General features: G+C 44.1%; 1 protein-coding gene across 1 annotated transcript in view; it reads right to left on the bottom strand.

The window, feature by feature from the left end:
* Positions 1 to 6: 6 nt before the first annotated feature.
* The window catches only part of LOC101861559 (YTH domain-containing family protein 1), an 18076-nt gene continuing 3363 nt past the window's right edge, over positions 7 to 14719 (bottom strand). Inside the window, exons 3-5 of the mRNA XM_005091367.3 lie at positions 10843 to 10940; positions 4098 to 5954; positions 7 to 1110 (exon numbers count right to left, since the gene is read on the bottom strand). Of these exons, the coding sequence (XP_005091424.1) occupies positions 1093 to 1110; positions 4098 to 5954; positions 10843 to 10940 (1973 nt within the window). The 3' untranslated portion in view covers positions 7 to 1092. The remainder of the gene's footprint in view (positions 1111 to 4097; positions 5955 to 10842; positions 10941 to 14719) is intronic.

Genomic DNA, 14719 nt, shown 5'->3' with positions numbered 1-14719 from the left:
GGGAGAGAGAAAGTCTTGTTTTTTCAACAACAACAACAAACAAAAAAAACCACACACCAACCCTGAACATATCAAGCTGAACTGAGAACAAGAGTCGCTGACAATTAGTCTCCCACAGATGAATCACTCAACTCAAAACTTGTGTAATGCAGATGAATGGCTCGTCCAAGGTCCTTATATGAAAGATAAAATTTTCCCAAGTGTCAAAACTCACAGTCTTGGCGTTAGTCTCCACGTGAGAATGAAAGCGTGGTGGGCCATTCCACAGATGTAGCACAATATGGTCACTGACACTGTCTACAGGTACTTTCCAAACGGCTGTTTCTGAGTCCATTGCAAAGAATTTGTTAAAGGCAGTCCTTTGTCTGTTCATAAGTTTACCACGCACACATTGCGTGTTTCTTTTCTAACTGGAAAATCCCTGGTGGCTAAAGTCCGCACCAGCACAGAAGACCAAAGTTGGACAAGACAAAAAGTCTTTCTACTAGTTCAGCAGTTTGTCGTTTGCTTCCCGCGTCGTTGTCGGGGACGTAGTGGCCAGCTACACACACACGCACGCACTGTGTCTCTCCCACACCTCCCGCGGGGGCTGGCATAGGAACAAGCCCTTTTGCTAACTTCTTATCTCTGAGCAAATCATTTATGAGAAGAGGATTTAAGACGGGGAAAGAAGAAGATAAAGAAAAGAAAAAGAATTAACTTTGAGAAAGCATAATCTGTCACTGCACTAGACATGGCATTCACGAGAACAACTGTGGAGACACACTGGGCTGCTCGCAACGTCAGCACTTGCTAGAGAAAGGTAGAGAAGGAGGAGGACAAACCCCACGGCCAAAGACCAAACTAGCACTCTGGGGTGAACATGCTACAAACACACAACGAAATTTTAGAGTAGGAAAAACTTGGGGGAACGGCTGTTTCAGAAAAAATGACAATTTACAAGATTCCTGGTTTCCCTGCGGGCACACGACGACATACTCCGCGTCCACGGGACAGAATCCTCACCAACCACCACAACAAGGAACAACAACTCTTCCCATTCCAGCATTCCGCCAGTCTCCGGAGGTGGGAGAGCCAGCCGCTAGCTTCCTCCTAACGACGTCTGTTATCCTGAGGACAGATTAAAAAACACTCAGGAACAACCACCAGCAATTCTGCTCCAGGACAAACTTTTGCTGAACACAAAAATAAATATGACACATGTATATTACTCTGAAAAATAGGAGTGGACAAAATTTAGGAGGAAAAAAACCAACTCATTGACTACTATTTCTTTCCAAAGCTCCGCCATAAATTAAAAACTACATGACTATAAACTAAGACCAGAACTTTTAGCACCTAAAAATATTCATTTCATCAAAATATTATTTTTAGGACTCACCATTAACATTTGTTTAAATCAGAAAAATTTGTGACAATAGTTCACTCTTATTGGAATGTTTTAATTTAGACCCAAACCACGACCAAAAAAAAGCAGGTACAATAATCATAAACAGAGAAACGATTAACAGTTTGTTGACCACCCCCAATGGACACAATCTGGCCTGTTGAGATGGGCTTCTCACCCTGCCAGCCGGGGACACACACACACAGCCGGGGACACACACACACAGCCGGGACAACTACAGAGGACATTTCAAAATTAGACTGAAAACCAAGGAGGAAAATCAACACGACACGCCGATGCTTGTTTTGGCTTCCTTGTGTCGTGTCCCAGAGAAAAAGCAAACTTTCCCAGTTTTTTAGTTGTAGTAAGAGTTTTACAGCACTTGCAACGCAATAAGGTCGTATAAGTGCCGAAGAATAGATATAAGTTACAAGAGAGTATACAAAAAAGGGGGAGAGGTCAGGACGATAGATGTTTGATAAGAAAGGAGAAAAACTACACCAGAGCCAACTTTCTGCTCTGTGGCTCCCAACGTACACTTCCACACACCAGAGCCAACTTTCTGCTCTGTGGCTCCCAACGTACACTTCCACACACCAAAGCCAACTTTCTGCTCTGTGGCTCCCAACGTACACTTCCACACACCAGAGCCAACTTTCTGCTCTGTGGCTCCCAACGTACACTTCCACACCCCAGAGCCAACTTTCTGCTCTGTGGCTCCCAACGTACACTGCCACACACACCCATCAAGCATCCAACCAAAGGAGATTCATCAAAACAGAAAAAAAAAGGCTTAACAACAAAACTTGTAAATTCTAATTATTCTACGGTTTGCATTTTGCGTTTAAAAATGTCCTAAACTTCATTGTGATGATCATGATGGAAAATAAAATAAAAAACCTTTTTTTTTTCAAACTGCAAGGATCTATGGCTGCTTAAAACCGAGCCCATCTATGAGGAGAGAGTCAAGACAAGTAAGTAGGACCCATGTTTTAGTTTTTAGCTTTTGTCAAACACACAATACAGAAAACAGCAGCCCCCCCCCCCCCCAATAAAAAAAAAAAAGGCCCCCCCCCCCCCTAAAAAAAAAAACCCCCCCCCCCCCAACATCAAAGAACCCCCCCCCCCCCCCCCCCTATGGAACCCATTGTTAAGGAACAGGAACAAAGATGGATGTCTTTATGTCAATGTGTCACGATGTGGTGGAATCAGGCGCTTGTCAATTTTTGAGCATATGGGGTTATTGGTACAATCTTAAAGCCTGTTCTTTTGCCTTCCTTTTGGGGGGAAAAAATATCCATCTATGTTGAACAGAAGTCGAAATATTTGCCATTGAAAGAGGTCAGGGTGGTCTGGTTTCACAGGAAAAGGTACGCACAAAGAGAACGCTTGCTCGCGATAAAAGCGAGCGCGTTGGGACAAGCGCTCGAAATGTTGTTTAAAATTTGCTTGTTGCGCACAAGAAGTACGCTCACTTTAATCGCGCCTGAGATTTCAAGAAACGCTTGGAAAGCGTCAAGAATCATCAAAAGTTCATTCTTTCTCGCTTGCAAGCGTGTACCTGGTGCCGCCCCCCATTGTTGTCTGGTTACGACTCGGGTAGTGCGGTGTGCATTTTCTCTCAGTCTCAGTGACAATCGGACCGAAATGGATGTCAAGTCTTTTATAACAGTCACGTTTAAAATACATGCAATTTGGGACCAAAAAAAAAAGACCACGCAAACCGCAGCGTTGTGAAACGTGCTTGGAAAGATATCAGCGAAGAACTGCCAGTTGCACCAGTTCTTGGTTATCTTTGGTTCAATTTTTTGATAAGATTAATGCCTCTTCGCTCATTCTCAGGTAGGACTTAAAATGTCAAGGGCTCCTTTTCCTTTTATTCATCTCATGAACTCCCATTCTTTTGCTTTTTCCTAGGATAATTTCCTGCAAAACACTGACTAGCAACAATAGTTCGTCTTCACTCGAATCCGTCATGGCGCCAAATACCGAAGTTCTGACCTGTCGCTAGCGCGATTTGCAATCTTTCTATATGTACACCTCAACGACAAGCAAGCGCTTTCTTTACAAGCGTTCGTTTTATCGCAATCGCTTTATCCGAGCAAGCGTTCTTTTTGTGCGTACCTTAAAATTAGCAAGAAAGTGCCGCCAAAGTTTGGTAACTTCCATAGCCTATGAGCCCACGGAAACAGAAAATTTACTTTTTTTGTGCCTTTAATCAATGTTTTTCAGTAAAATCCGCACAGCAATGTATTTTTAAATGGATATAAAAGATGTTGAGCCAAAAAGAGAAAGGAAATTACGGGAAAAAATGGCCCATCAGCCAAAAAAAAAAGCCGATTTCTTTGCCTTCATAATTTTGACAAGCGCCTGATTTCACCACGATGGCTCACATATAATGTTGAACAAAAGCAAAAATGGGTATGGGAAGAGGCAGTTCGTACTGGTGACAGTGGCAGTTCGTACAGGTGACAGTGGCAGTCTGTACTGGTGACAGTGGCAGTTGGTACTGGTGACAGTCTTCGGTGACAGTCTCCTATGGGTGGCTGACAAAGCAGGTTGGACTGTACAAGTTGTTCTGTCACACCCACAAGAAATGAGGGTCCTGGGTAGTGTACTAAACTTCAACATGACCACACACAAAATTCATGATTCACTCACCCTCAACTCCAACACGATGTCACACACACAATATTCATGATTCACTCACCCGATTTCTCCCGCCGGGCCCATCTCTGTCTCTGTCCCCGCGGTCGCCTCGGTCGCCTCTGTCCCCCCGATCCCCGCGGTCACCTCCTCGGTCCCCACGATCGCCTCTGTCTCCTCCTCGGTGGTGGTCTCCACCACCAGCCCGGTGTTCCCCGCGGTGCTCCCCCCGGTCACCGCGGTGCTGGTCACGGTGGTGGTCACGTTGGTAGGGGGGCGGCTGGGCCTGCTGCTGGTCCTCCTCTTGGCGTTTCTCGTAGTGGTTGAAGTCGTCGAAGATGGAGGTCGAGTGCTTGTAGCTGTGCATGATGCGCAGCACCTGCTTGCCCTTCTCAGGGGGCACTTCCTGCGTGTCGCGCGAGTTCGTCACGGGCTTGTTCTCGTTGTTCTCCAGCCGTATGTGTCTGAGCGTTGAGTTGGGCACGTCCTTCACATAAACCCACTTGACGGTGAACTGGCCCTTCCACTTGTCCTGGGCCCACACCCCGGCACTTTTGTTGTAGTCCACTGGCGACATCATCTGAGCGATGCCACAGAAGTGTCCGCTCCCGTTGACGGAATAGATGAGGTACACGGGCCCCTTGCCCTCCCGCTCGCGGAACGCCTGGTCCAGACGTTTGTTTCCGTGGTCGGTGCTGCACCAGATGTTGTACTTGATGGAGCGGTGGATGTCGTCCTCCGAGTACGACTTGATGATGAAGAAGCGGGCAGACTTGGGGTTCAGATTGAACTCCTTGGGATTGTACAGATTGGAAGATTTCAACTGGTCCAACACGGGGTGGGAGGGAGCCGGGGGCGTGCTCGAGCTGTGACTGTCCCCGTTGGTTGCGGCGGGAGAGTTGGCCACCGGGCCAGAGCGCGGCCCCGCGGGGCCACAACTGCCGCCGGGATAGTTTGAGTAGGCCGTGGGGTGGCCACTGACACTGTTGCTGGAACTGTTGTTGTTGCTGCTGCTGTTGTTGGCGTTGACACTGCCCCCCGCCGGGCCCGCCATGGCTGGGTGGGCGGGGCCACTGGACGACGGTGGCGCCATCTGTCGGCGACTCACCACACTGGGCGCCCAGCTCTGCCGCGACACCACTGCCTGGGCCGAGGGCTGCTGGGAGGCTGTCTGTGCGCCCTTGGCCGGGTTCCCGCGCATGTCCCAGGTGCCAATGTCCATGTTGTGGCTTTTGTTGGGGTTGACCGGGGCGCGTGGTATCGTCCGTGGACGCAACTGCTGCTGGGGCCGGGCCGGCTGACTGGCGATGGCCGCCCACGATGTTTTCTTGGGCTGGCCACCCCCACTGCCACTGCCCCCACCCATCACAGAGGCGGCAGACACCGACTGGGAGGAGGAGGGAGGGGCCATCATGATGGAGGGGTCGCCACCACTAAAACCGTCACTCATCACAGGGGGGTGCGTCATGTCCATTTTCTTCCTGCCCTGAGGGTCGGCGGGCGAGGCGGAGGGCTGCAGGGTCATGCCACGAAGTCCCTGCTCCACCGTGCCGATGGGCTCCTGGGGCTCCGGGGGGGCGGGGGCTCCGTTCATCATGCCGTACGTGTCAGGGGGGATCACCTCAGGCGGGTAGTAGGCGTCCTCTGAGCTGTAGCCTCGCTGGTCTTTGCGGACGGGCTGGGAGCTGCCCCAGTAGTCGGTGGCGTACTCCCAGTTACTGAACGGGAAGCCAAAGCCGCCGTAGACGCTGCTGTAGTCGTAACCCATGCCAAACATGCCGTCGGCGCCGTTGGACCAGGGTCCCTCCGACGCCCCAAGTCCCTGGTTCATGAACGGGTACGACATGTTGGGGGTGTAATAGCTCTGGAAAAACGAGTCCGAAACCGCCGCGTTCGACATTGGAGGGGCACCGTAAGCTCCCTGAAATAATCAAAGAAATCATCAGAGACAAAGAAACTATCAAAAAAATCATCAGAGACAAAGAAACTATCAAAGAAATCATCTGAGACAAAGAAACTATTAAAGAAATCATCAGAGACAAAGAAACTATCAGCAGTGCCTCCACAAAATACCACGGACTCACAAGCTGTTCACCTGAGTCAAATCTTGACAAGCTTTACACACCTGTTCTCTCTTCCCTTTTCTTTCTTTCATATTTACCTCACATGAAGCAGTCCAATGTGTTCTTCTAAAGGCTAAGGCTATGGTGCATGATATCAACACATACGGAGGGTAAATATATGAGGCAGCGTGAGACCAGGCCCTCGTTAAAATTAGGAAATCCAAGAAATCAGCATTTTTTTACCAGTGTGTGGACATTTTTTTCAAATTTTTGTTTTTTGGCTGAATACCTTGTATGTCCATTCAAGAACTTTTATGTGTGGATTTTATGGAAAAACGTTGATTAATGGCCCAAAAAACGTAAATTTGCAGTTTCCAAGGACTCTTAAGCTAGGGAAGTCACCGAACTTTCGCGGCCATTTTCTTGCTAATTTTACTTCTGAAACCAGGTGACCGGACCTCCTTCAACCCAAAAATATCTCGACTTTTGTTTAAGAAAAATTGTTTTTTTTTCCATTGAAAGCAAGGCAAATGACAAAAATTGACGAGCGCCTGATTCCACTGCATCGTGGACACATATTTTAAAAAGATGATAAGAAATCTTTCCCAAGTTTCCGACATGGAACCTGCACTACCACTTTCAACCAAAGTCTGTGGCTGTCATTCCTTCAGTACAAAATGTGGCACACGGCACTGCCAATGAGGAAGCACAACAGCCTTCCAACAATACTGTAGGTCTTTGTGACTGTCCGAAGTTGTAGGCCTTGACTTGGGAGTGAAAGCGGACAAACTTTCAACTGGTTACTTGGTGCTCTGGTATAGTTTGCTCCTTCTTTCTATCCTACATCTATCTGGTGTGGTTTGCTCCTTCTTTCTATCCTACATCTATCGAGTGTGGTTTGCTACTTCTTTCTCACTAGTATCCTACATCTATCGTCTTTTGTACCTGTGACTCTTCTCCTGTAACTCCTCAAATCTTTAGCACCTATTATGACCTAATTGTGCTACAAGTGCTGTAAAAACTCTCACTAAAACAAAAAACAACAAACACAAAAAGTGCATATACAGTCAAACCTGTGTAAGACGGCCACCCATTGTCAAGGAGACAGGTGGCCGTCTTAGGCAGGACTGATCAAGATGAAGAAACAAATTATTCCTATCAGAGGTCCCAATCGAAAGTAGCCGCATTGTTGTTTTTGTTGTTGTTGGTGGTGGTGGTTTGTATTTTGTTTGTAATTTTTATTTTGTTGCTGATTTCGCAAAAGGGTGACAATAAAACGAAATGTATCAGACAAGGAAGACCGAGTGCCATGTTAAAACAAACACATGGGTCGCCACCACACGGAGAACGAGCGACGTTTCTGTCACAAGTTCATGTTGACGTCCTTTGTTACTTTGTTACAGACTGGGTAAACAGTGACCACTCATCTCGCTTACAATTTGTGTTTAAGTTCTGGGCGGGGCTTATGGGTTATGAGGGATCACACGCTTACCTCACCAGCAGTTGAAAATTGGTAGCTATTGGTCAACAGTGGGAGGGGCCTACGCAACATGGTCGGTTGGAGGGACTAGCCTACCTACAACAGCGACAGGGGATTGAATTATGACGGCTTGCCCACAACGCCAGGGGCCAAAGCACAATTTATGACTGAACGAAATGGAGTCACTAAGGTGGTCGTCTTAGACGGGTGTTATTGCTTAGTGTGATAGGGGTTGTGTGTTGAAATAAGTTGGCCGCGGCCACGTTGGACAGGTGCCCGTTTTACACAGTTAAATTATATAGAAAAAACGCAAGGGGGGGAATGGAAAGTGGCCGTTTGTACAGGTGGCCATCTTATAGAGGTGGCCGTCAGGGCAGGTTCGACTGTATTTCTTTTCTATTCATCATTATCCAAATGAAATTGTCCATTGAGGCCCAAGGTTGCTGAGAGCTAAATGCTATATCTGAGCCATCACGTCATTTACCTTGAGGTGGGAACATCTACAGCGAGACTGGACCCTAACACAAAATCAGGTTTCTTAGGTCTGAAGCCTAACTAGTTTTAAAAAATTACAGCACCTGTGGTTCATCCTCAGCAAAGTATTAAACAACACTTTTCTGGCTAAAAAAAAACTACTTACACATCTACATTTCCGCATCCACAAACAAATCATAGAAATCATACCACAAAACAAAAACCATTCATCAAATCCCCCGAGTCTGAATGAAGCCCCGACTTCTGACTGTACAGACGAGCAACGTCCCAATGCATGCCTGCCCCCCCACCCCCCACCCACCCCGACTTCTGACTGTACAGACGAGCAACGTCCCAATGCCTCCCCCCCATCCCCCGGGTGCATCAGCCACGGGTGGTTCCCCGCCCAACGCCTTCATGTCAGGGTCACTGGGGTCAGCTCCCTGTCGCTGCTGCTCTGGTTGTGGTGCGTCCTTCAACTTAAGGTAATTATCGTTTACTACACAAAAACCACGCATTTCTGCTCTTGAGACTAAAAAAAAGTATGTAACTTATAACTTGTCTGGTTATTTCGTTAGACACGGCGAACTCAGCAATACTAAATTTTTAAAGTACAAAAATTGTCAAAATTTTAGAACACGAACGACATAAACACAGATGGAGGTACTCACAAAAGGGCGTATCTGCGCAGAGGATAGCACACGATTTGGTGAGATCTGTTTTGAGACCTTGTTGCACATGTAATCCCTTCATATACAACTTTGTGTCTATACAATCATGAGTATCCACATATATTTTCACAAAAAGTTTGTACAAATTTAGACTATGGTCTCTCTACCCAGAAGTATAAATTGATTTAGCACCAGAACATATCTAAAACATCATAAAATTAAATGAACAGTTCGGTATCAGTAGAAATTCCTAATTTTCGTTCAAACTTTCAGTCTAGGTTTTATAAGTTGACTGAAGAACAGGAGTAGCTTGCGGTAACTGGGTTCTCAAAAATTTAAAGTTCCCAATGATAGTGAATCAGCACTACACTTTGATAGTGAATCAGCACTACACTTTGATAGTGAATCTGATCAGCACTACACTTTACCCAGATTTTCTTTCCCTTGAATAAGTTCTGATGTCTTCACATTCATGTGGTAAGTGCCCGCACAAAAAGGAAGAATGAATAGATATTATGAGCTGTCTGAAATTATTCCAAGCAAAAAGTTTATCTCTACCCATGTATGTCACACAGTGCTGTATGTTTAAAAAAGTCGCACATTTTTCTTAGATGTACACAGGCCCCCTCAGACTGGACAGAACTCATGACCACGGTCAACATGCCTTTCCCTTGTGGAGCAAATGGCAAAGCAAGAGTCAGCACTGAGCGTGTATTTTGTCCAAAAAATGCAGATAAAAGCATCTTTCTTCACTTATAACTCCACCTTATTCACTTTCGTCTGACGTTTTAAAAATTCTATCATCTTTATTAATTTACCTACAACCTACGAAACTTTCGTGGCATTTCTGCGAGCCAGAGACCAAACAAAAATATTTTTTCAAAAACCCTCTATCCAGAATATATAAGTTTTTTCCTCTTTGGGCCCTCTATTTAAAACCACTCTTTGGATGCATACACAGGATCACTAAAATAAATAAATCAGTTACAGTAACCTTGCCTTCAAATTGCTCATTTTGAGACAGCGACACCACCTTGCCCCCACATTTCAGTGTAAGCTTGTAGATTGCATCCCTCAGTTGTCTAGACGTCTCCACCCACGTGAGTCTAAAAATTACTCACGTCGTCTCTTGAATAGTGCTTCCTTTCTTAAAAGCGAATGTTAAACTGTGGTAAGGAAAATATGTCAACTGTTAAATGTTATAGGTGTGAGCTGTAAAACCCTACTTTTTAACCCGCTTTAGGCTTACAATACAGAAACCGTGTCGGAACTTTAGTTTACAGTGACCTTTATGAATGGGCTTTTAGATTCTGTTGGTCATGCCTCTTTTCGACCTGTATGCAAAAGATCTGAGAAGATGAAACAGAACTATTTCATTGTTTTAACCGTGATCAGACGAAACTGAACTAGCTATTATGCTGCTATACCTGCGCAGATTTCAGATTTCTCATGGTAAAGGACATAATATTTGTACATAGTTTAACAGATTTTGCAGAGATCTGTCAGCCGTTTTTGAATAAACAATCATTTATGATTTATTCATGTATGTTTGTATCTAAAAATAGGACAAACTGGATAATCTATGAGCACTGCCTAGAACAAAAACTAAGGCAGAATATAACCAATCTAACAAAGTATAAATCTCGAAACATTCAGCTTTTAGTACATCCGTGTAATGGTTTGCTGTATGGGACAGGGAAGAAGTTCAATCATTTCAAACGTAGACAAAAATGTTAAATTCTCCGGCAAAGTCACTTCATAGACTATCATAGCTAACGAACCCCTGACCCCTAGCTGGGAAGCTCTGGTGGGATGCTGAGTCACGTTAACTAAAAGTCACAGAATCTGGCAAAAGTGACACCGCGCCCTGCAAAGCCATGAAAGACGTTCTGTACAAGAGTAATTCCCGACGTATCACGTAAAGCTAACCACCACTTAACAGACCCAAGCATCAGCCAGTTTCCATAAAACATGGATGTTCTCATGTTACTTGTACTTTCCGTTTCATCTTTCTCTCTACGCCCAGCCCCCTTGTTCAACCTGGAGGAGAAATAAAAAAGAGGCAACATTTCTGATCATTTCAACATAATCTGTTTACTAAGAGAAAAACAAAAGACCTACATCCGATGCCTGATCACTCCAAGACCGCACTGCATGCTGGGGAGGTTGCTGGAGATACGGTTCCTCGACTTTCATAACATCTTTGCCACCATTGGACACTGAAAAGTGGAGGGAGAAAAAAACAAAAAACAACATTGACGTCAATTGCAAACTTTCCATACTTATTAAAGAGAGAGAACAGAAGACATCCGGATTTCAAAATGTACCCCGACAATCACACGAGTGCATTAAAATAAATGTCGGCATCAATTCTGATGAAAACCTGTTTCTTCTCACAAATAAGAATATCTTTTGGAACAATATTCCTATGCCTCTATTTCAGCTACTCCAGAAAAAGGAATATTATGGCCATGAACGATCATTTCCCAATGGCATGTTCCCATTGGCTGGTAACTTATAGCTCCATTACCTGAGAGACACGCAGAGTACAATCTCTCATTGTACGGAACAGAGTACAACTTCTCATTGTATGGAACAGAGTAGAGCCTTCTACCAAAATGATCTTGATAATTTATCAAAGCATCCAATTATATATACAAATGCCAAAACAAACCTTTGCTGCAGTACAATGCTTTCCTTTTATACTATTGTAACTATTGTCACTTTGCACCTGATTCCTCCGATCATAACTTTCTACCTCTCATCTCAAAAGCCAGAAAGATGGCATGTGAAAAAAGTGAAATTTACCAACAATACTAAAAACGCAAAATGTGGAGAACAACATTTCCAAAGAAACTTCATACTATGCTGGGCACCTTTCCAGTTTGGAACATTAGATGGAATCAAGACTAGGTGGACCAGGATATTCATGTCATGTAACAAAGAGACTCCACTCTCAGACTTTCCACATCATTGGACTGATAAATGTTCTCCTGTGGCAGAGCAGTTGTCAGTGAAACCAGGCTCCCCAGTCAATCATTACTCAATGTCAAGCCCACGCGCGGGTCACAGAGGTCAGGTGGGTGGTCACTGGGCGGTGTCATTGAGCAAGATCATAACCCTAGCTCATAAACAGGGAGTTGCACAGTGAGTGGTGGTCGACAATGGCTTGTTGAGAAACCAGTCAGCAGTGGTGTGTACGTAGCGTAACTTTGGTAAAATATTCTTTGCATTACATTTGATCATTTGTGTGTTAAGTATGTATCAGGCTGTTTATAATTAGATTACGATACATTGAGATGCTTGATCGTCAATGTGAGTTTACATGTCGCTCATCTGATCAGTTTCAGAACTGTGAACATTGCTGATCAATCCGATAAACTCTATATAAGCAAATACCTCAACGTTATTTAATTATTACCTACCAAGCATGTGTCTTTTGTTGTATGCCATAATTACTATGTATGTATGTATGTATGTGTATTGTATGCCATCATTACTCTGTATGTGTATTGTATGCCATCATTACTATATATACGTGTATTGTATGCCATAATTACTATGTATGTGTATTGTATGCCATAATTACTACTGTAACCTTCATTCCCCCAGAGGATCAATTCAGTGCGATTTATTGGGGATTTTTTCCATAGTAATCCTGGCCTCTCACTGTCATTTCCTTCTAAAAAGAATTCCCAGAAATGCTATATAAAAAAAAATGTAAGCACAGTTGAACTACTATACTGCGTATGACTTACACGTTTGTACTAAGCAATAGCTACACTTCTGAAAGCAGCGCTGTCGAGCAAAACAAACATGGCCCTCCCTATGACAGCTGCAGTCACGTGGTAGAAAATTAGAGCCCAAAAATAAGCTAGGATGTGGGGTGAATTTTTTCTTAGAAAGTAATTGTAAGAGAATAAAATTCAAGAAAATAATAATTATCAGGAAACTATGATGGTCAAATCTAATTTTACAAGCTATATTACCCAAACTGGTAAATTTTGACAATCAATACAGCTCAGCTCCCAAATGCAGAGATGCAAAACTTTTTTAGGGCCAAAACTACATATTTTAGGCTGAATACATGGCCTCTAACCGCTAAACTATCGCAAATCAATGGTAATTCAAGCATTCTCTATACATTATTAACAAAATTGCAAAAACCCTACAACTTTTTTTGGAGGCTAAACCACCCTGTTCTTGGGTGTACAACACACAGATGAATTCAAGAAAAAATCGAACATTAAATTAACAAAAAGTACTTTGCTATACTCAAGGCCTACAATTCCTACATGATGCATGAGGTGCAAGTCAGAGTCAGTGCAATAGGAATAGAAAAAAGGCCTTTAAGTCAGTACAATAGGAATAGACGACAAAAGGTCTATCAGAGTCAGTACAATAGGAATAGACAAAAGGCCTATAGATCAGAGTCAGTACAATAGGAATAGACAAAAGGCCTTCTATCAGAGTCAATACAATAGGAATAGACAAAAGGCCTATCAGAGTCAGTACACTAGGAATAGACAAAATACAAAAGGCCGATCCACCAAGTCTGAACAAAACGTTCCAAACTGAAAAATCGTCTTCTGCCCTCTAGACTATCTAGGTCTAGGGTGTAAGGTCTAGGCTACACTTTTCTGTTCATAATTCATAATAATTCTTGGAACATTTTTACTTTCACTCCCACACAAATGCACTGCTTTTAGGGGCCAAAATGAAAATTTTTGCTGCAGATCACACATAAAGCCACCAAAACTGTTGCAGATCAATTTATAGTCAAGAAAATTTCAAATCTAACTGAAAAATATCAAACTATGGGTTAAAACAGGAGTGTATCGCAAGTTTAGTTCCGCCGGCTCTAAACTTAACACCATGGCCATGCCGCTGGGCGAGGAAGGGGAGTAGGGGAGCAATTTGGGGGTAGGGTAGATGCTACCCCATCATGTGAGCCATGAGCGATGCAGACGGTCAGGGCAGTGTGGATGTGAAATCTCACGACTGCCCGTGAGAGTGCTCGAGTAGCGAGCCACTACGGAAACTTTCCTGGTTAGCCAAAAGCCAGAGGTGTGAAATTAGATTGACCAATGCCTGCCATCTTGATCGTACGGCCAGCTGAGAAAAGAGTTTCTCGAATCGTTGTTACATGTTGGCAGTGAGGGGTGGCACTGGTTGACTGTGCTTGTTACACCGATGGGTGGGGCTAAGGGTGGAACCAAAGGCCGGTTTCAAAGGGGATGTTCAAACGTTTCTGTTTTTAATAGGTCAAACAGTTATCATATGAAAGGCAAGCACTGGTGGTAATTGGAAAAGTAAGACATGTTTATCAGACAGGATAGCAATTGAGAGGTGTGAAAGTTTCACCCCTGCTTGCCGATCAGACCAGCGACCCTTGATCCCACAGGCTGAGCCTTTGAATCCCCCCCCCCCCCAATCTGCCCCTAAATTCCCCTGTCTAAGACATAATTTTTTTCTGGCTCCCTGGCAATTTTGTCTTACACAGGTTCGACTGTAGCTCGATTAAAAAGCATCAAATTTTTTTTTAACTATCAATTTGCGATGGAAATGAAGTTGATAAACGTGTTCAGCGTCCCAATATAGTAGAAAATGTACAGCTGATAGCCAAGTGTGAGACATAAGGGGAAGTAAAAGAATACCGAATTTTAAATAATTCATTATCATATGGGGGTCTGTGTAATCTTTAGTCTTAATGAAAGTTAATGTGTCCTAGGTTAAATCCAAGGGATAACACGGTTTTGACCCCAACAACTATGGAATGTGGGTTTTGCATAGCTGCCACTCAGAAATTTATAAAAAGGAGGAAATTCACGCGACGGCGTACGCACGCTCTCCGAAACCAGTGAGATCCACCAGAGGCAATATATACTGGAAAATCTAGCCTACGGTTTTGGAAGGGAAAACTGTCATATTGTTAACCATAGGCAACTGAATTAAAATGTATTTGACAAAAAAAACCCATAAAGGCAGTAAGTTGACT

The sequence above is a fragment of the Aplysia californica genome, unplaced genomic scaffold (genome assembly GCF_000002075.1).
Source record: "Aplysia californica isolate F4 #8 unplaced genomic scaffold, AplCal3.0 scaffold00029, whole genome shotgun sequence".
NCBI classification, from domain to species: domain Eukaryota; kingdom Metazoa; phylum Mollusca; class Gastropoda; order Aplysiida; family Aplysiidae; genus Aplysia; species Aplysia californica.
This window is presented reverse-complemented; position numbering and strand designations above follow the sequence as displayed.